General features: G+C 43.1%; 1 protein-coding gene across 26 annotated transcripts in view; it reads right to left on the bottom strand.

Moving 5' to 3' along the window:
- Klc1 (kinesin light chain 1) overlaps window positions 1-22,091 on the bottom strand; it is a 97,846-nt gene that overhangs the window by 31,753 nt on the left and 44,002 nt on the right. For 18 of the 26 annotated variants that reach the window (XR_007346034.1, XR_001504658.2, XR_007346028.1 and 15 more), the window contains one exon: window positions 1,667-1,928. Coding sequence is in view for 17 of the 26 variants with exons in the window: in XM_015496175.2 (XP_015351661.1) it covers window positions 1,667-1,927 (261 nt within the window). In the remaining 9 variants the exon portion in view is untranslated. Of the gene's footprint in view, window positions 1-1,666; window positions 1,930-22,091 lie in introns of those variants that run through there. The other 8 variants (XM_015496190.2, XM_015496207.2, XM_015496197.2 and 5 more) reach the window with 1 other exon arrangement.

Below are 22,091 nucleotides of genomic sequence, written 5' to 3'. Positions count from 1 at the left end.
AGGCCAGCCTGGGCAACTCAGCAAGACCCTGTCTCAAAAACTAAAAGGGCTGGGAATATAGCTCAGGGGTAGAGCACCCCTGGGTTCAATCCCCAGTACCAAGGGAAAAGAAAGGGAAAAAAAAAAAAAAGCAGGGAGTCAACTGGCCTCAGCCTAGTCCCTCTGCAGATCGTGCCCCTCTCCTGTGCCAGCACAGAAACTACATTACTTCTAGGTCTACAACTTGAAACTCAAAGGGGGAAGCTGAGGGGGGAGTATCCCAAGTTTGAAGTCAGCCTCAGCAATTGGTGAGACCCTATCCCAAAATTTAAAAATAAGTAAAAAGGACTGGGGATGCAGCTTAGTAGTAAAGTACCCTGAATTCAATTCCCAGTAAATTCATTCATCCACTCAAAACTCCAGGAGGTGGGCTTTTAGTTCCTCCCCTTCCAGCCATCCCAGTACTGAAGACTGAACCCAGTGGCACTCTATCACTGAGCCACATCCCCAGCCCTTTTTATTTTTTGAGACAGGATCTCATTAAGTTGCTGAGTCTGGCCTCAAAATTGTGATCTCTCCCCCTCAGCCTTCTGAGTTGCTGGGATTACAGGTGTGAGCCACTGTGCCAGCCTCTTCCTGCCTATTTTTTTAAACCTACCATCTGCCAAACTGAAAAAAGGAAGCTCATGTTCACACTATCTTTCAACAACAGAACTTGGGAAATAACAGGGTCACAAAATCCAAAGTTTATGATCTACAACCAGCATTTGTAACAGGGTAGGAATGAAGAACTCTAAAATTGGGGCCTAGATGGTCACTGAAGAACCGGTGGCTCAGCAGCTACTCTTCTGCACCATTCCTTCATTATACACACAAAAAGCTGAGAGAGCACCAAGTTTCAGTGAACTGACTTTAACCTCAGATCTGCTGACTAAGCCAGAAGCTGTCAGGGGTAGGGAAGCGACCAAGACATTTCCAGTGTTTTCATGTCTGTGTGGCACATGACAGAAACAGACCTTTAATCAGATACATAAAGCAATCTGGCCTGGCTACTGCAGAGCCTACTGGCTGTTGACCAGCATCCACTCTCCCCCAGCTTCTTGGGCTCATGCACCTGGAACTGTGAGCAAGACAACATTTCCCAGTCCCTCACAGCCAGGGCAGCCACAGAGAGAGGATCTGGCCAATGCACCGTGAGCAGTGCTGCACATGCTTTAAGGGGCAGCCTTGAAGGAGGTAGCACGTCCCTCCTCTCACTTCTGCTGTCTTCGAACAAGATCATGTGGCTGCCACTGGAGTTCCACCTAGTCCCTGAGATGGCTGCCAGCTTGCAGTGCAGCAGGTGGCAGCAGCCTGAGCATCCCTGATGACAGGGCAGCAGCAAAGACAACCTAGGACAGCCTACCTGGTGCTCATTTCATCCATGTCTCTGTTGCTTAAGCTATTGTTTTTGTTGTTTGACACAGGATACCAAATCAAACCCTAAATGATACACAGGGATACCGCCATGTAAAATTCAAGTATGCTAAAGTGAGTTTTCATTTATATGATAGACACACCTCGACACAAGTAGATCTCTAATATTCTACAGGCATCTTCTCTCTACTTGAGTTAAACTGCCTATTTCAAGACTCCACTCTTCCAAACCATCAAGTCCACTTTCACGACAAATGGCTCTTCCACTTACCTGCGCCTCACTCAGGCCGAGCTCTAGCATCTCCAGTGATTTCCGTATCATGTTGGATTTCTCCTCCACCAGGTTGCTCTCATCATCTTTCTTCAGACACTTCAGTGTCTCCAGCAAACTCTGCAAAATGGAGTTGTGCTCATTCTTCAAAGCCTCCAGGCCCTGAATTACTTGCTTGGTCTTGGAGATGATCTCATCCTGTGTAAGCTTCTCCAACTTGTCTTCCTTTATGTACACCATTGTGGACATGTTGTCATACATTCTAGAGGAAAACAGGAGAATCAAATACCTTGTTATAGGCTTCCCTCCTGTGATAGCATTAAACAGAAACATTTGTGAAAACTTTTAAATTACATTTCACAGGTAAATAATACCTGTGAATACTATGCTCTATATTGTTTCTGTTTTGCCTTTGCAGGCCCATTAAATTACTTTTCTGGTTTAATACCTGAATTCTTTTTTATGGATAAGTAACAGTAACTAAATTTAACACCAAAGATTAAAAGCAGCAAAACATCCAAAGGTCATTTCCAAAACATACAATTTCAGTGAACGTTTTATCTGAATATTTGCAAGCTTTATTTTCTCAATGAAATGCAGTCCAAGAAGAAAACCCAGTAGAGGCACAAGGGGGAGTTAGAGGGGCTGGAGAGGACTAGACCATGAGGCATAAGACCCAGTGATGCAGCAGAACAGTCCATGTGGCCATGACCAAGGAGGACAGAGTCCAGGGGCTAAAGTGACTCCATGTTGGGGCTGCCATGACACCACCACTGTGAAAAAGAAAGAAGGAAGGAAGGGGCACTGAAATGGAATCAGCCAAGTGCTGGTAACTACTGGCACTAAGCAACAGTGCCTTTTACAGTCCTCTCTAGTTCTGTCTTCAATCTCATAATAAAGCTTAAAAACTGGGTCACATTAAGACCATTTCTGCACAGTAGCAAGGGGCACAGAGGTCAGGTTATCCATCCAAAACAGGTCCTTTGTGCCACCTGCCACTCTCTGAGATGTCAGTGTCTTCACAAACTATCTTACAGCCCCAGAACAGACACTGTTACAAATGAGGGGAGGATGCTGGGGTTTGGCTCAGGGAACAATGCTTGCTGGGTGTGAACCTTATACCCTACAGAATGCATAGCACCTAGGACAGCTCCAGGTCCAGGCATCTTCAGGAAAATGGACAGACGTAAGTTGAATGAAGGAAAGAAGGGGAAGTAGTGGGTGCAGACCACACATGCACAAGTTTGGAGTGCAAGCTGAAGGTGTTTGAGAACAGGACCATGTGAGCCTCTACATCACCAATTTATTTCACACTGGAAAAATGATTTTTTTTAATTAATAAGACAACTCCTTTTGACACTGGGAGGCTACCTGCAGGACTATTCAGAAATCTATCTCCTCCTCATTAACAAGAGCCCACAGAACAATGAAGGAACAAGGGCAAGCCTTCTCCCTAGCAGCGCATCATCTGTTACTATTTTTAGTGTACAGCTACTCAGCATATGGTTTTCCTACTTCACTGTAGCCAAGTACCAGGCTGGACTACAGCACACTGCTGGGCAGTGCTACAGCTCCCAGGAACAGGGGCCCGTCTGTCCTGTGCAATGTACATTACCAGCCTGCCACACGGCATGCCTGTGCTAAATGACTGTAGGAGACAGTTTAGAATTGTTGGGCTTTTTGTTTGTTTTGGTTTGGTTTGGTTTGGTTTGGGTGCTGGGGATTAAACCCAGGGGCACCCTACCACTGAGCTACATCTCTGGCCCTTTTTAAAATTTTACTAAATTGCCCAGGCTGGCCTTGAACTTGTGGTCCTCCTGCCTCAGCCTTCCAAATCACTGGGATCACAAGCAAGTGCCATAGCACCCAGTTAGGATCAGTTTTCAATGAAATCACACTGCACTAGATTAATAAAATGCTTATCTGACATTTCTAAGGTTCCTATATTGAAAGGAAGGGATCTCCAGGATTTACGTCCATGGAGAAGAAAAATAAAAATCAAGTCCGCCTTCTCCGCCTTTCTCTATCCTTGGCAGCACATCCCTGGTGAAAAACAGCAGGATTTCTGTAGACATACTTGCTACAACTGAGCTTGTTGAACTGATCCAATATTTAGTTATAAAGTTATTCCTTTTCCTGAATTAAAATATCCCTCCTTATAACTCCTGTCCATTGAGCCAACTTCTTCCCTCTAAAATAAACACAAAACATTTTCTGCCTCATCCATATAACATTTCAAGTATTACATTGCAGAAACAGATATTACCAAGTCTTCCATCTCCCAAGCTCACACCTCTTACCACCCTCAGGTCAGAACCATTTCCGTATCTTTCATCCAAGTCACCATGATGTGAACGTACATTCATGCTATGTTTATGGGAGGAAGACAGTGGCATATACATTTATACTGCTTGATATCTCTTGTTTCAGAGCCATTATAACCAAAGGTAGGTCACATGATTGTTAATCAGCTTTTTGTGACTATGACAAGTATCTAAGAAAAACAACTTAGAAAAGATTTATTTTGGCTCAGGGTTTCAGAAGTTTTAGTCCATGGTCAGCTGGCTCCAAGGCAGAAACATCCAGACAGAAGGGCATGGCAGAAGAAAGCTGCTCAGTTCATGGCAGCCACAAAGCAGAGACAGAAAGCTAGACAGACACTGAAGAAGGGAACACGAACAAGATATAGTCCCCAAAGGTATGCCCCCAGTGACCTACTTCCTCCAACCATGTCCCACCTGCCCAGTTTTCACCTCCTCCCAGTTATCCATTCAAATTATTAATCCAGCTGGGGACTATAGTGCACCCCTGTAATCCCAGCAACTCAGGACGCTGATTACAAATTCTAGGCAAACATAGGCAACTTAGGGGCTGGGGATGTGGCTCAAGCGGTAGCGCGCTCGCATGGCATGCGTGCGGCCCGGGTTTGATCCTCAGCACCACATACAAACAAAGATGTTGTGTCCGCCGAAAACTAAAAAATAAATATTAAAAATTCTCTCTCTCTCTCTCTCTCTCTCTCTCTCCCTCCCTCCCTCTCTCACTCTATCTTAAAAAAAAAAAAAAAAAAACATAGGCAACTTAGCAAGACCCTGTCTCAAAACTAATATATTAGAAAAGGGTTGGAGGTATAGTTCAGTGGTATAAATACCCCTGGGCACAATGCCCAGTACTGCAAAATAACAACAACAACAACAACATTTAACCACCCATTAAATGAATTAATTCACTGAAGAAATCAAAGCCCTTACGATCCAATTATTTCCTAAAAGTCCTACTCTGGACACTACCATACTAGGGACTAAGTCTTCAACACAAGAGATTGTGAGAGACGTCCATATCCAACCCATAACAATGATAAATAATACTAAGGCAATTAACTATTAGAATAAAATTAAGGGAGCTGGGCATGTAGCTGTAGTCCCAGCCATGAGAGGCTGAGAAGGGAAGACTGCTTCAGCTCACCAGTATGAGGCCAGCAAAACAATATAGCAAGACCCCATCTCAAGAATAAAGAAAGAGGGTTGGGGTTGTGGCTCGGTGGTAGAGTGCTTGCCTAGCTTGTGTGAGGCACTGGGTTCAATTCTCAGCGATAGATAGATAGATCCATCCATCAACAACTAAAAACTATATAAAAAGAAAGAAAGAAAAAAGGGCTGAAGCTATAGCTCTGTGGCAAAGTGCTTGTCTAGCATGCATGGGGCACTGGGTTCAATCCTCAGCACCACATAAAAATAAAGGTATTGTGTCCATCTACAATCACACACAAAAAAATTTTTTAATAAAAAAAGAGAAAAAATATTTACCCTCCCTATACAATAAATTAAACTCCAAATTTTTGATTAAAAAAATTAAATGTGGGAGTCTGTTTGCAGTACAGACTGACCCAAGGCCTTATACATGCTAGGCAAGCACTCTACCACTGAGCTATACTCCCAGCCCTAAATGTGCTTTTTCTAAAAACACACAAGAAACTAGAAGAAAATACAGGCAAAGGTCTATATGCACATAGGCCAAAGTACATCACATATGCCAGGCATGGTGGCACATGCTATAATCCCAGCAGCTGCAACTTATCGAGACCCTGTCTCTAAATAAAATGTAAAAAAGGGCTGGGGATATAGCTCAGTGCTTAAACGCTCCTGGGTTCAATCCTTGATACAAAAAAAAAAAAAGTAAAGCACATTCTATGAATAAAAGCAACAGCAAAAAACTGAAAGACTGATGAGAGTCTACTCAAATTTAATATAGAAACGAAACCCTTTTCTGAGAGAACACTATTTTGCAGCCCATCACAGTGAAGAGTCCAAAACTGCACAGACTGTGACTCAAGGCTGAGGCACAGCTGGCTGACCTCTGAAAGCTCCCCAGAAGCCTTCGTCACACTCACATAGCCTGCCTGCTTTCCTGGTCTACAAACCACACAATCCTGTACCTGTTTTCAACTTCTGATGTTGTGTATGCCTCCAGACGATTCGGTAAGACAAAGAAGCAACCAGAGCCATGCCATAAAGATATGTTTAGTGAACGAGGGAAGCTGCTTCAGAGGCTATGTGTCCACCTCCCACATGACTGCAGAGCTTTCACCTCCTGGATATTAAGTGGCATTGATGCTCCCCCTGGTCTGCAATACACTATAGGCTTAAAATATTCCCATGCCCTCTTCTCCAGGTAAAGTACAAAATATCTAGTCCCGAGTTATTAATTAACCATGGTGAATTTTTTTTTAATATTTATTTTTTAGTTGTAGTTGGGCACAATATCTTTATCCCTCTGATTTTTTAAATATTTTTTTAGCTGTAGTTGGACATAATACCTTTATTTTATTTATTTTTATGTGATGCTGAGGATCAAACCCAGTGTCTTGCACATACTAGGCGAGCACTCTACCTCTGAGCCATAACCCCAGCCCTCCCTCTGATTTATTTTTATGTGGTGCTAGGGATCGGACCCAGGGCCTCACCTGTTCTAGGCAAGCACTCTACCACTGAGCCACAACCCTAGCCCACCATGGTGAATTTTTTTTATTGTGTTTTTATTCCCAAAGATAAACAAACTCCTTAAAGTCAATTATTTGCTCTGTGAGAGCAAAAGAATTTAATGCAAAATGTCCAGTGTAGAATCTGAGAAACTATATGAGTCAAACCTCTAAAAGCCATTGTTCAACAGGCTAAGCTCTGGGAAGAATTAAAGCCCTGGCTCCATGAGGTCAAGGAATTGCATACGGTGTCAGTAGATCATACTTAAAATAATGAAGGTGAAAATAAACCTGAAACAATTATTACTTTTATCTCATTTTATTTTTTTTTTAAGAGAGAGAAGAGAGAGAGAATTTTTTCAATATTTATTTTTCAGTTTTGGGTGGACACAACATTTTTATTTTATTTGTATAAGGTGATGAGGATCGAACCCAGCGCCTCACGCATGCCAGGCGAGCGCGTTACTGCTTGAGCCACATCCCCAGCCCCTTTTATCTCATTTTAGAACTCATTTGTCTTCATTATTTGAACAGTGACTCAATCTCTGCAATGTTTACTGCGACTGATTTTTGCAGAACTGGGACTGAAGCCAGGGCCCCTTGCATAGGCAAGCAATCTACCACTGAAACACATCAGGCCTGTTTTTGTTTTTGTTTTTTAATATTTTTTTAGTTGGACACAATGCCTTTACTTTATTTATTGATATGTGGTGCTGAGGATCGAACCTGGTGCCTTGCACATACTAGGCAAGCGCTCTATCACTAAGCCACAAGCCCAGCCCTTGTTTTTGTTTTGTTTTGAGACAGGGTCTCACTGAATTTCCCAAAGTGGCCTCGAACTCCTGGGCTCAAGTGATCCTCAAGCCTCAGCTTCCTAAGCAGCTAGGACCACAGGCCTGCACCACATGCCTGGAAGGTTTATTTTAATGTACATGGTTTTCCTGTCCATGGACTCACCTCACCCACCCACACTATAAGGATGTGGACTGGGAATGACAAAAACCTATCTTGCCTGGCTCCACATTCAGCCCTCTAATTAAATCCCTCCTGTAGCAGTCTAAAACCTAGAAATAAAACAATTTGACTCTTCTAAATACCACTTGAAAAATAAAAATAACCAGTCTTTAAACACTAATCCAATGGGAAAGTCCAATGTTCTTCTTTCAAAGGGCTCACTTGTCCTTTGAAATCATAGGAAACAAATTTTTAGAAAACCTTCATAAAAAATAATAATTAAAACCCATGTCTGCGCCAGACATGGTGGCACATGCCTGTAATCCCTGGGGCTCAGCAGGCTGAGGCAGGAGGATTGCAGCTTCAAAGCCAGCTTCAGCATCTTAGTGAAGCTATAAGCAACCTAATGAGACCCTGTCTCAAAATAAAAATTAAAAAGGGCTGGGGATGTGTCTCATTGGTAAACCACCCTTGGGTTCTGTCCCTGGTACCAAAAAACAATAAACCGGTGCCTGCACTTATGATAAGATCTAACAGTTCAGGCAGACAAGGTAACAAATTGATTGTACCATCTTTGCATTAGGAATTCAATATGTTACTTGACAGTGTGATGTGTACCTTTAGAGCAAACAAAAAGGAATAATATCAAATATCCAGACCCACAACTAATGCGCCACAATTCTATTTCAACAAAAAGCAACAGACATAAATATTAATTTGCACATTCAGTTGATTTACTTCTACTTTGAAGTAATCCAAGCAGAGATAATATACAAAACAGAAAATAGTTCTTACATGTACTAAAACTGTACTTCTGACTTAAGACAAGCAATTTTTTTTTTTTTTACTCCTTCTTCTGGTGACTAGAAGAGAAAGCCTTGACTGACAGCTGCCTTTCTTCCCAAAAGGAACAATGAGAATTGACAAGTTTGGGGTGAACCCCTATCCAGCATCAAGCTATGCTTAATTAAACTGACAAATGTCAGGCAAAGTGGCACATGCCTGGGACCCCAGTGACTGAGGAAGCTAAGGTAGGAGGAGTGAAGTTCAAGGCCAGCCTGGGCAACTTAGCAAGACCCTATTTCAAAACAAAAAATAAAGAGCTGGGGAATGTAGCTCAATGGTAGAGAATTTGTCTAGCATGTCTGAAACCCTGGATTCAATCCCCAAAAAGGGCTGGGGATACAGCCCGTTGGTAGAGTGCTTATCTTGCATGTACAAAGCCTTGGGTTCAAACCCCAGCACCAAAAAAAAAAAAAAAAAGAACAACAAATCTCCCAAAAAATTCAAAACAAAAAACAAAAAAGGGTTCACACTTTTTTTTTGGGGGGGGGGGGAGAATTGGGAATTTAACATTGAACCCAGGGGCATTTAACCACTGAGCTACATCCCAGCCCTTTTAATTTTGAGACAGGGTTATACTAAGTTGCTGAGGGCCTTGCTAAGTTGCTGAGTCTGGCCTTGAACATTCAATCCTCAGCCTCCCAAGTTGCTGGGATCACAGGCATGTGCCACCCCCTGCACCTGGCTGGGTTCACACTTTTTGAGAGCAACACTGGATGCCAAAGGCAATTAAACAAATGCCTCCAAATTTCTGAAGGGAAACTGTTTCTAAATTAAAATCCTAGGACCACACTTTCAATCAACTATAACTGTAAAAGAACATTTTCAGACAGACCAAAGCTCAAAAACTTTTACCTCCAGAGCACCCTTCTCAGGCTACTGAAGTGTGCTCAAGCAGAACAAAGGGATGAATCAAGAGAGGGAACAGAGGACACAGGCATCCCACACAAAAGATCCTCAGCAGGGGAGGAAGGATCCAAGGCTGTACCTGGGGCTGAATGAGTGCCAACTCTACAAAAGAAGGAGCTCCAAAGAAGGCAGAAAGGTGAAGAGGAAAAGGAATCACCATTGACTTAGAAACATTAAGACTGAGCCAACCAAACAACAAGCTGATCTGTGGGAGGCTGTGGAGAAGTCCACAGAAATCAGCTGTGGAGAGGAGGAGCACAGAAAGAGGCAGACTCCAAGGGTCATCATGAGAGGTCACTAATGAGAAAGACCCAGGAAGTAAGATACATGTGATATTTAGAAACAGTGGCAAGCATGCAAAAATCAACGCTCACTTCTAGTGAGCAACCACTTCTGGGAAATAGAAGGCAAATTGCCCCAAACAAGGCTCATGTGCTGTTCTCGCCTTGGCAACTGGCTCAAGTGGTGCATGCAGCCTGCCCCTGTAGGACTGCCATACCCACACCTTACTGAGCACAGTCAAGAAGCAAGGGCAGGAATGAAGTTCAACTGGGCTCTATTGCTACAGGAGAGTGGAGCAGCTGCAATTCATGAGAAGTGTCTAGGACAGATCTGTCTCTCTACTGCCTCTGCCCTGGCGATGTATTTCATCATTTATATCAGTATGGACTTAAGGATATTATTTTAGTTTAGGTTTTACCCATCTGCCAATTATTAAAAGTACATTATTTAAGTCAGGCACAATTACACAAAGTGGTAATCCCAGTAATTTGAGAACTGCAAATTCAAGGCCAGCCTGGGCAATTTAGCAAGGTCCTAAGCAACTTAGTGAGACCCTATCTCAAAATAAAAAATAAAAAAGGCTAGGGAGGCCACTCAGTGAGACTCTGTCTCTAAATACAATATAAAAAAGGCCAGTGGCTAAGCACCCCTGGGTTCAATGCCTGGTACAAAAAAAAAAAAAAAAAAATCATGCCAGGCCCACATGTGGTTGCACATGCCTGTAATCCCAGCAATTTGGGAGTCTGAGGCAGGAGGATCACAAGTTTAAGGCCTACCTGAGCAATTTAGTGTAATAAAAAATAAAAAGGGCTTGGGAAATAACTCAGTAGTAAAGCATCCTTGGGTTCAATCCCCAGTACTGCAAAGTAACAAAAAGATGATTNCCAAAAAAAAAAAAAAAAAGAAAAGAAACCACATTACTTAGTGCATTGCTCAAACTGTTCTGGCTCTAGCCACTGGGAGCTCTCAAACTGGCTCCAGTATCTTTTTCTTTCTTTTCTTTTCTTTTTTCTTTTGTTGTTGTTGTTGCTGCAGGAATAATCCCAGGGCCTTGTGCACGCTAGGTAAGTGCTCCGCCTCTTAGGTATGGGGTACCCCAGTCTGTGTCCTTTGACTCACGCCTATCCCTTGTGGGTCTTGAGTGCTACTTACTTCCTGGTGCTACAAGGTTCAGGCTCATCTTGTATCATCTTGTATCTCCCCTGCCCCAGCCCAGAATCACTCATTTCACCAAGGAATTCTGATAGACTGTAACACTGGTCTAGTGATGAGAAAAAGGCAAACCAAACCTGAAAGACATTGTACCAAATGCCTGACCAGCACTCCTCAAAACTGTCAACGTCACCACAACAGATTGAATGTGTGATCCCCCTACTATAGTTTGGAACTTAAATGTCCCCCAAAGGTTCATGTGTGAAAGACTTGGCACTACTGGGAGGTGATAGAAACCTTAAGAGATGAGGCCTAATCTGGGCACAGGGGCACACACATGTAATCCCAGCTAATCAGGAGGCTGAGGTGGGAAGATTACTTGAGCACAGGAGTTTAAGGCCAGCCTGGGCAATAGAGGGGGGAGGGGAAAGAAAGACAGTGTGTGTGTGGGGGGGGGGGCATGTCCTTGAAAAGACTTTGGGATCCTAGTCTCTTCCCCTCTCTTTTCTACCACCGCCCCAGTCCTGGCCAAAAGGTTAATGGCTTTGCTCTACAACACACATGCTGCCTTGTCATAGGCCTAAAAATCAACAGACCATGGTCTAAAACCTCCAAAGCTGTGAGCTAAAATAAACCATTTCTATCTATAAGTTGATTATCATGGGTATTTGTTACAGTAACAGAAAGTTAACACACCCTCAAATTCATGTTGACATTTTTAACTCCCAATGTGACAGTGTTAGGAGCTAGGGCCTTTGGGAGGTGAATGGATGACGAGAAGAATCTTCATGATAGAATTAGTACCCTTATAAAAGGGACCAGAGAGCTCTCTCACCTTCTTTCCACCCTATAAGGACACAAGGAGGCAGTGGCTACCCACAACCTGGAAGAAGGCTCTTGCCAAAACCATGCTGGGCACCTGATCTCATGGACTCCCAGCATACAGAACTGTAAGAGACACATTTCTGTTGTTCATAAGCCACTCAGTCTTGGGTACTTTATCATAAAAGCCCTAACAAACTAAGACAGTCATCAAAAACAAGGGAGGTCTAAGTCTAAGGATCTAGAGTTAACATGACCAAGTGGATATGTGTCCTGGATGGAATCCCAAGACAGAGCGAGGACGTGAGGAAAGACCTAGTGACCACAAATAAAGTAGATTTAGTTAATAACATCCTCATGTTTATTCCACTATTGCCACAAATGCACCCATCGATGCAAGGTGTCAGCACTGGGGAAGCTGGGTAAAAGGCATACAGAAACTCGATCTTAAAAATTTCCCCAAAATCTAATGCCATTCTAAAACAAAGAGAAAACCAAAGAATGCATAACTTGATAAAAGCAAAACTGAAAAGTATATATGTAGTACGTATATTAAGAATTCATGCTAGGCATGGTGGCACACACCTGTAATCCCAGCAGCTCGAGAGGCTAAGGCAGGAGGATCAAGTATTCAAAACCAGCTTCAGCAACTAAGCAAGACCCTAAGCAACTCAGTGAGACTCTGTCTCTAAATACAATATAAAAAAGGCCAGTGGCTAAGCACCCCTGGGTTCAATGCCTGGTACAAAAAAAAAAAAAAAAAATCATGCCAGGCCCACATGTGGTTGCACATGCCTGTAATCCCAGCAATTTGGGAGTCTGAGGCAGGAGGATCACAAGTTTAAGGCCTACCTGAGCAATTTAGTGTAATAAAAAATAAAAAGGGCTTGGGAAATAACTCAGTAGTAAAGCATCCTTGGGTTCAATCCCCAGTACTGCAAAGTAACAAAAAGATGATTGTTAGACAGACAGACAGACAGAAACAAAGAAAGAAATTCATACTAGGCATGGTGGCACACACCTATAATCCCAGCAACTCAGGAGACTGAAGCAAAGAGGATCCCAAGTTCAAAGCCAGTCTGAGCAACTTAATGAGACCCTGTCTTTAAATAAAATCTAAAAAGGGGGTGGGGGGGGGTAGCACAGTGGTAGAGTACCAAAAAATTAAAAAATAAAGAATTCACATCTGTCCAGCATTTTCATTTTTATACATCGTCATATGGGTATTATTTTACTGAACAACAACAAAGTCTGCAGGTGGTTCAGTCAATTGGCACCATAATTCCCACTTACACTGAGGAAACTGACCGATGCAATGATTGGCACTCACACTGCCAGACTAGGAATAGCGCATCCCTCCACTTCAGGAACACACTGCTCTCATGTGTATGTGCACACGCTCCACAATTCTGAAGTTTTCCAGGATGGAAAAGCACCTTAGTGCCAGTCTAGGCCCATGGGATTTTCTTAAACCCTCAAATTCAGAAAGGACTTGACATTCTGCCACAATAAATAAAACAACCCAACACGGAGCCAAGAAAAGAACTGCTGAATGCACTGAATTCTTTATCAAACAGAAAGATGAAAGCAGAACTGGTTGGACTCTAAAAACTGGAATCTACAGCTGGACAGAATCTTCAAAAACTACTCCATATCTATATAGGCTTAATCTGTCACAGCTGAGCAGCGGAGCCTAGAGGCCATCATTTCATGCGATGACATTTCCCATCTCCAGAGCCTGGACACTGATCTACTTAGACTCCTTTCAAACCAGGCCCAATGAGCGCACACCACATCTCACTCTGCTCATCCTCAGGCAACACAATTTTCAATAGTCTGGTAAATTTTACCACAACCTTCTCCCTTTCTCAAAAAGGAGTGAAAATAAATCAAAGGTCAGAGAAGGAAAAGGGAACCAACTCTGGTTTTATCAGGTGCCATTCAGCCAGTAGGTAAAACTCCCACGGTAAAAATAAGTTAGAAAAACCAAGTGCTCCCAAGGAATGTGATTATAGGTGTGTGCCACTATGCCTAGTATGAATTTCTTTCTTTGTTTCTGTCTGTCTGTCTGTCTAACAATCATCTTTTTGTTACTTTGCAGTAACAAAATTAGATGGAGGTGGGTGGCAGCACGAAACAGAGAACATACTAAAAATCACTGAACTGACCAGACAAGGTAACGCATGCCTGTAATGCCAGCAACTAGGTAAGGCAGGAGGATCACAGGTTCAAGGCCAGCCTGGACAATTTAATGAAATGCTGTCTCAAAATAAAAAATAAAAATAAAAAGGGCTAGGAATGTGGCTCAATGATGGAATGCCTGCCCAGCCTGGGAGAGCCCTGGATTCTACCCTAACACACCACACCACACATATGCATACAAACTCACAGAAAACAAAGTACTGACACACGCAACAACAAGGATAGTATGCCACCTGAAAGAACCAGATACAAATGGCACATATTATATAATTCCACTTGTATGAAATGTCCATGAAGACAGAAAATGGGCTAGTAGTTTCCAAGGGGGATGGTGAGTGACTGCTAAAAGATACAGGGTTTGGGGGGAGATAATGAAAACATACTTAAATTAGTGCTGATGGTGGCAAAGCTCTATGAATTTTATCATACCTGATTTACACCACAATAAAAACATGCACAGGTTCTGTGTGTTTGTTTTTGTTTCTGCAGTGCTGGGAATCAAACACAAAGCCTCCTGCATGCTAGGCAAGCACTCTAACTCCAGAACTTCAATTAAATGAAGATCAAACAAAACAACCCATTTTGTGATCTAATCTTTTTTAGCTTTGTCAAGGAGTTGAAGAAAGCTTCACTTCTCAAATCCTTAGTTTATTCTATGATCCCATTTAAATAAAGAACATCAACAAAATATATTATGTTGTCTTTAATATATTTAGAAATTTCCAAATATACTACCATCATCACTGAGCCAAAGCAATGATAATACCAGTAGTAAAAATTACATATATATTGTTCTAAAATTTCAGAACAAAAATTATATAGTAAAGAGTCAAAGGCGGAATACGACTTGAAAGTAGTGAAACATATTCATATTGTGTAGGTCCAGTGGAGGTAGAGGAGAGGGGATGAGTGAGGAAGATCTAACAGTTTAAACATTAAAGTCAAGGTTCATTTTCCAGCAAAACCCCAAAAGGTCTTCTGAAGAGTCTCAACCTTTTTCAAACCACGATATCTTTAGATAAACATGAAAATATGGGGCTGAGGATATAGCACAGAGTGCTTGCCTTGCATGCACAAGGCCCTGGGTTCGATCCCCAGCACCAAAAAAAAAAAAAATTACAATAAGGCACTCCTCTGTAGTCTGTATTTTTCTAAATGGAAAAAAATGTATATAAAATGGCTGGGGATATAGCTCAGTTGGTAGAGTGCTAGCCTTACATGCACAAGGTCCTGGGTTCAATCCCCAGCACAAAAAAAAAAAAAAAAGAACAATAAATAAGTTCTGTATAGCTACCCATTTTCCCATGTCCTACCCTTTCCCAATGAAGAATCACTGTAGTGCTGGGGGTGTGGCACAGTGGTAGAGCACTTGCTTAACCTGCCAGGCCCTAGGTCCCTTCCTCAGCAAAGAAAGGGAAGCAGGAAGGAAACGGATGTACACATTCTGCCTGAGGGCCGGGCTCCTCCAGCACTACCTCCTAGGCAGGAAGCTCATCTCCAGAGCTTCCCAAAAGAGCCCCTACACCTGAAAGTGTTCTGACTCATGGTTTCCTACTTGTCCTCTGCTACTCCTTTCCTCTAATCTAACTTAACCTAACCCTTTTATCCCCTCTTCAAACTTGAACCACAAGAATGAACCAAATAGAGGTATCCATGATGGCCAAGTAACCACAGAAAGTAAAACATATTCAAAAGACAGACGACAATACGTGCAGCGATTCTGAAACACCTCGCACTACTGTATAGAGGGGAAAAAAAAATGTTTGCCTTTGGGGGATTTTGTTGCAGACTTTCAGAACTAGGAAAATGAGGCACTTCCCCTGAGCCTGCTCACAGAGCCAGGGGGGTTGTTTGGAAATCCGCCACCGCTGTGCTAGACCCTCCAGCTCTGCAATAACCCAGACTCACCACCTGTTTCAAGGTGTGCACATAACCCTGCAAGAGCTTACTTGCTCTTTTAGAAATTCACAGAGGGCTGTCTAGAACTGTGGCTGCACATGGGTGAAAAGATGTTTGCATCTCTGGCCCAGCTGTCAGTCCCCCTCTGCAGTCAGAGGGACTCCTGAAGCAAGATCACTGATCTGCTAGACCACAGGTCCATCACCTAGGAGCAAATTTTAAACACAACACTCTATAGGGAGAAGAACTATATGAAAATACAGAACATGTTTCTTCCTAAAACACGAATGAGTGAGTCCTAATGATCCAAATGTCCCTGGTTGAGCAAGCAGGAAAGAATGAACAGCTTCAACTAACTATATGATTAAGAGGATGAAGAGCAGGGTGTCATAGGAATCTGGGAAGAAGACACTAGTGTGGGCAGTTTTATTTCTAGGCAGGGAAAGCAGTTCTTGATTGAACAGGAAAAATGTCAGCAGATTAACCTAATGCCACAAAACTAGTTTATGCATTTAAGTGCTAATGAATGAAATAATTTTCTTTCCTAAAGAAAAATACAGAAAACATTTCTCAAAATGTTTTCTTTATTTTCCATGTTCTAAAAGAAATTATGAAGTTATTTGATTTTTTAAAATTTTTAGTTATAAATGGACACAATACCTTTATGTTTTTATTTATTTTTATGTGGTGCTGAGGATTGAACCAAGTGCCTCACACATGCTAGGCAAGCACTCTACACTGAGCTACAACCCCAGCCCCAGAAAATGTTTTTAAAAAGCAGTTCTTATCAGGCACAGTGATGTAATCCCAGCAACTCAGGAGGCTAAGGAAGGAGAATCTAAGTTTGAGGCCAGCCTCACCAATTTAGCAAACTCTAAACAACTAGTAATTTTGAGACCCTGTGGCTCGGTGGTAAAAGGATCCCCAAGTTCAATCTCTTTTTTTTTTTTTACTTTTTTATTTAGATAATATTTATTTTTCAGTTCTCGGCGGACACAACATCTTTGTTTGTATGTGGTGCTGAGGATCGAACCCGGGCCGCACGCATGCCAGGCGAGCGCGCTACCGCTTGAGCCACATCCCCAGCCCCTATAAAGAGACTTTACAGATGACCTTAAGACAGGGAGATTATCTAGGCAGGCCTGACCTAATCACATGAGCCCTTTAAGAGTGGCTCTAGTGGTCAGAGGCAGGAAGGCAGACACTCAAAAAGTTGGAGAGGAATTCAGAATAGGAAGCATCTCCACTGATGGCTTTGAAGAATGGAGGAGGCCAGGGAGCAGGGACAGCAGCTCTAGGACCAAGAGCAGTTCCCTGCTGACAGCCATTCATCAAAGAAAGGAGTTCCCTGGTCCTACCACCAAAATTAGTGAATTCTGTCACAACTCAAGAGCTCAGCAGAGTACCCTAGCTCCAGAAGTGAACAGCAAGGACACACAACTAGCACGTGAGAAATGAGCAGAGTTCCCATGGGAAATTAATATCAAGAGCATACCAAAAGTCCTTAGGACTTTATGACGTTTTAGTTAAAAGGAACAAAAGTTACGGATGAACCTTGTAAACACTATGAGGAGTGAAACACTCTGGTTGCAGAAGGGCAATTACTATAGGACTCCATGCATTTATCTAGGCAGCCAGAACCACAGAAACAGAAGCAGAAAGGTGGTTACCAGGCAGCTGGAGGGAGGAGGCCTAGTGTTTAGTGGACTCAGAATCTCAGTGCCATGAGATTAAACTGAGTTGCAGAGAGGCTGCAAACATGCAAAGATCCTTAACACTATTGAACAGTGCATGTATAAGTGGTTAAAATGTAACTCTTTAAAAAAAAAAAAAAAAGTGAAATTGGGGGCAAAGCTTTCCCTGATAAAGACAATTACAGGATTCACTTGAGGGTGAAGCTTCAAGTACTGCAAGGTGCTTCCAAGCTTGACTGTGGAAGCAGATGCATGGGTTAGCACCCTAACCTCGCAGCACTAACATGCCCTCTCACCTCCCACTCCTCACCAGGAAGATGGAGGTAGCCACAGCTCTGATCTTACTGGAACAGTGCTGGCATCACTGTGACATTTTAGTGATAGTAGTGCAGTGATCTCCAGAGGTGCCTGGACACAAACACCCATGATGTGCAGTGGAAGTCAAGAACAGCCCACAATCTCAGCTGGGCTAACTGGGATATTTTAGAACCAAGAAAGTGACTTCTACTTTATCCACATGCGCAGCTCTGCCTAAAATGTTGGTTTTGCTGCCAGATGTGGTGGCACACACCTGTAACCCCAGCAAGTCAGTAGGCCAAGGCAGGAGGATAGCAAGTTCCAGGTCAGCCTGGTCAACTTAGTGAAACCCTGTACCAAAGTAAAATTTAAAACAGGGCTGGAGGTATAGCTGAATGGTAGGGTATCCCTGGGCCCAATCCCCAGTAGTAGGGGAAAAAAAAATTTGTTGTATTTGTATTAATATTCACTTATCCATTTTGTATAAGTGTGGATAGCACATCAAGAATATTTAAAAAGTACAGATCCAAACTGCTTTCATCTGCCTCCAAACATACGTTAAAACCAAAACAAAACAATAATTCATTTCTGACTCACGAGTTTGCTACCTGGGTGGAAAGACATAAGGATACCCTGGTTAGGACATAGGGCTCTGGCTTGGGCTCCTACTTCCAGGGAAACCTGGAAGATTGCTGGTAACTTGTCTAGAGGCCAGACCCAACAGATGTTTTCAGTCCTATTCCTCCTCGACCTCTCAGCTACTGAATGGTGACCTCTTTTCCCAGTGTCCCAAAGTGTTCTTCTCCTTAGGGCTGCTCCACTGTCTATATACCAGAAGGTCACTTCACCTGGCCCTCAACATGGAGTAATCTAGACCACCAGCCTCAACCCTTGTCTAATTCCAGAACTGCATCTCCAGCTGCCCACTGGGGCCCCCTGTACAAGCACCCCAGATTTATCATATCCAGAAGTCAGACAATCTTGTCCTCCTCCCACTTTCCCTATTGTGATGGGTGTCACCAACCAATGAGTCACCAAGTTAGAGATGAAGAAGTCATTGTAGATCCATTCCTTCAGCAAACACCTATGAAGTGCCTACTGGGTGCCAAGCCCTGCCCCTTCCTGAGATGAGGACTGCACAAGACAGTAAACAAAACAAGAAAACAATAGAGCAAAACAATGCAGCATTTAGGTAATGAGGAGAAGAAAAGTCAGGCAAAGCAGAGACTACAGAGTGGAGCATGTTGCTCAAAACTCCACAGCTGGGTATGGTACCTGAGTGGGGCCAGAGTGGCCAGAGGGAGGCCAGACAATACCAGGTCCAAGAGGGCACTGTTGAGAATCTTAGCAGAGAAGTGACATGGCCCACTGGTGCTTGCACAGGCCTGCTCTGGTACAAGGATGGGGCATCCTTGCCATCCCTCTACCTCCACCTGCAGCCTCTCCCTGGCACCAAGGCAGCCCACAGTACCCTAAATCATTTCCCTGGATGAAACTGCTCCTCTGCACCTCCTGCCACTGCCCTAATTCCAGACTCAAGGCCTCACTTCAGGTGAATAGCTGCCTCACTTGCTCATCCCAGCCACCAGCACCAGCCACACCACCTGCCTCACTATGTTAAGTCACAGACCCAGGCCCTGTCCATTCTAAATGCCACCTAGCTCCTTAGTCCTCCAATCCTCCTTGCAGCCCCAGAAGAAGAGCAGCCTCTGAGGTCCTCCACAGCAGACTGCCCTTGGGCCTGTTTCCTCCACTCAGCCCATAGCTCCAGGCCACCCTGACAATTGACACTTTCCTTCTAGTGTCTCTGAGGAATAGCTGCCTATCAATTGTCTCTAACCTCTATGGCTCTGCCCTGCCAGATTGACTGTCAGCTTTCTTCTCCAAATCTCTGGCCACTTAGGAGTGCCTGCCATTCAGGGCATTCTCAAGTCATTTAAAGCCATGCCTTCCCTGAAACCTGTCAAAAACTTACCAAGGGGTGCTGAGGTTGTGGTTCAGTGGTAGAGCACTCGCCTAGCATGTGCAAGGCGCTGGGTTTGATCCTCAGCACCACATAAAAATAAATAAATAAGGGCTGGGGCTGTAGCTCAGTGGCAGAGCGCTTGCCTAGCACGTGTTTGATCCTCAGCACCATATAAAAATAAACAAATAAAATAAAGGTGTGCTGTCCATCTACAACTACAAAAAACAAAACAAAAAAAAAAACAGATTTTTTAATAAATAAATAAAATAAAGATATTGTGTCCAACTACAACTAAGAGAAAAAAAATTTAAATAAAAAATTAAAAAAAACTCACCAGGTCCTATTGCTCAGGCTTTTAATAATCCTGTCTTTGTAACATAAAATCTTGGTTTCTGATATTTCACTCATCTACTAAGAACTAATCTTAGCTACGTGTAGTGGCCCACTCCTGTAATCTCAGTGACTTAGAAGGCTGAGGCAGGAGTATTTGAGCTCCTAGCCAAGCATGGTACCACACCTGTAATCCTATCAGCTCCAGACCGCAAGTTCAAGTCTTGGCAACTTAGTAGTGATTCCCAGTCTGGAAATAAATTTTTTGAAAAAAAGAGGAATACTGGGGCTGGAGTTGTGGCTTAGGGGTAGCACACTTGCCTGTGTGAGGCCCTGGGTTCGATCCTCAGCACCGCATTAAAAAAAAAAAAAAATCCATTTACAACTAAAATTTAAAAATATATTTAAAAAAAAAGAGGGGGCTAGGGATGTGGCTCAAGCGGTAGCGCGCTTGCCTGGCATGCGTGCGGCCCGGGTTCAATCCTCAGCACCACATACAAACAAAGATGTTGTGTCCGCCGAGAACTGAAAAATAAATATTAAAAAATTAAAAAAAAAAAAAAGAGGAATACTGGGGTTACAGCTCAGCAGTAGAGTGTTCGATGGGTCAATCCCCAGTGATAGAAAGAGAGAAGAAAGAAAGCTAGCTTGCTAAAGACCCTGCCTTGAAATTTAAATTTTTTTTTTTTTTAAATTGGGGGTATAGCTCAGTGGTAGAGTGTCCCTGGGTTCAATCCCCAGTATGGGGGGGGGGGGAATTAATCCTACATTAACTCAACTTTCAAATTTCTATTTCTCATTTTCTGTTTAAACCATCACATTTCAAAATTCTTTATACCCTTTAGAAAGTTATACACCTTTTTCCAACATGATGAACATGCTTAAGAATGTATCTTTTTAAAAATGAAAACATGGGGCTGGGGCAGCAGCTCAGTGGTAGGGCACTTGCCTAGGGTGTGTGAGGCCCTGGGTTCGATCCTGAGCACCACATAAAATGAAACAAATAAAGTCATGCTATCCATTAAAAAAAAAAAAAGAAAACATTTAGATAACTAAAGTAAGTGCTAATTGTGAGATACTTAGGATACTGTGTCCCTCTCCCCAGGAAAGTTTCCTCCCTCCTTGCTAAAGAAAATCCCCATCCTTTATACTCTTCTCATGCACTGTGCTTTCAGGAGACACTGCCAAGACAGGAGAGTAACTGGAGCTGCAGTGAAGCTACCGCCCAGTCTCACACCAATGGGGACCATCACAGGGCTGCCAGGCTCAACTGCAAGATGATGTTGCATTCTTTGATGGTTTGCAGAGTGCCTGTCTTCACACATATAATATGAAATTTTAAATATTTAGTACCACTTTACCCTTACAAATGTTTAAGAAACAGCAATGAGTCAAATGTTCCACCATAACTGAAGCTTACAATCAGTCCACCAAAGAAGTAAATCCTTAGCTGTAATATGATTAAGAAGACTTAAGGTCGTACCAATTTCCTAATGGGTTTTTCACTGACCTATTACAATGTATTCAGAGTTGATTCTGATCAAAGGCTTAGTCATGCTGCCAAGGGAAAAACAAACAAACAGCCTTGGAATTTAACAAAAAGAATCAAAGATGCAACCGGCCTTTTACACAGTAGTTTTAAACGGTATTCAAATACTTTGTTCTCACACTTTTTAAAGATACCATTTTCGCAGGTGCTCCTTGCTGTCACTTACTATGCATATTATTAACACATTTAAATAAAATAGCAGGCTGAAATAATTCTAACACAATAGACCTGGAATGGTCTAAAACCCTTGTTATAAAACCAACCACTCCATTACGCGTTATTTTTTTAATGCTTTAATGTTTTAAGGAAAAGGGAACGCCACGTGCGACACAGAAAAGCACTCCAGGACTGGGGCTGCTGCACGTTCAGAGGCCACGATGGCCCGGGACATTCTGAACCCGGTCAGTGAAAGAAAAGGCCCGCCTGACAGCGCGGATGACAGTGTCGCCCAGGGCGGTGCCGCGGAAAGGCGGGGACGGGCAGGAAGGGAACCATGGACAAAGCCGCCCGCCGCCCCTCGCCGCCTCCCCAGGCGGCCACAGCCCAGC

Source organism: Marmota marmota, unplaced genomic scaffold, assembly GCF_001458135.2.
Source record: "Marmota marmota marmota unplaced genomic scaffold, marMar, whole genome shotgun sequence".
Taxonomy (NCBI): domain Eukaryota; kingdom Metazoa; phylum Chordata; class Mammalia; order Rodentia; family Sciuridae; genus Marmota; species Marmota marmota.
The sequence above is the reverse complement of the archived record's forward strand: the minus strand, read 5'-3'. Positions and strand labels throughout refer to the sequence as shown.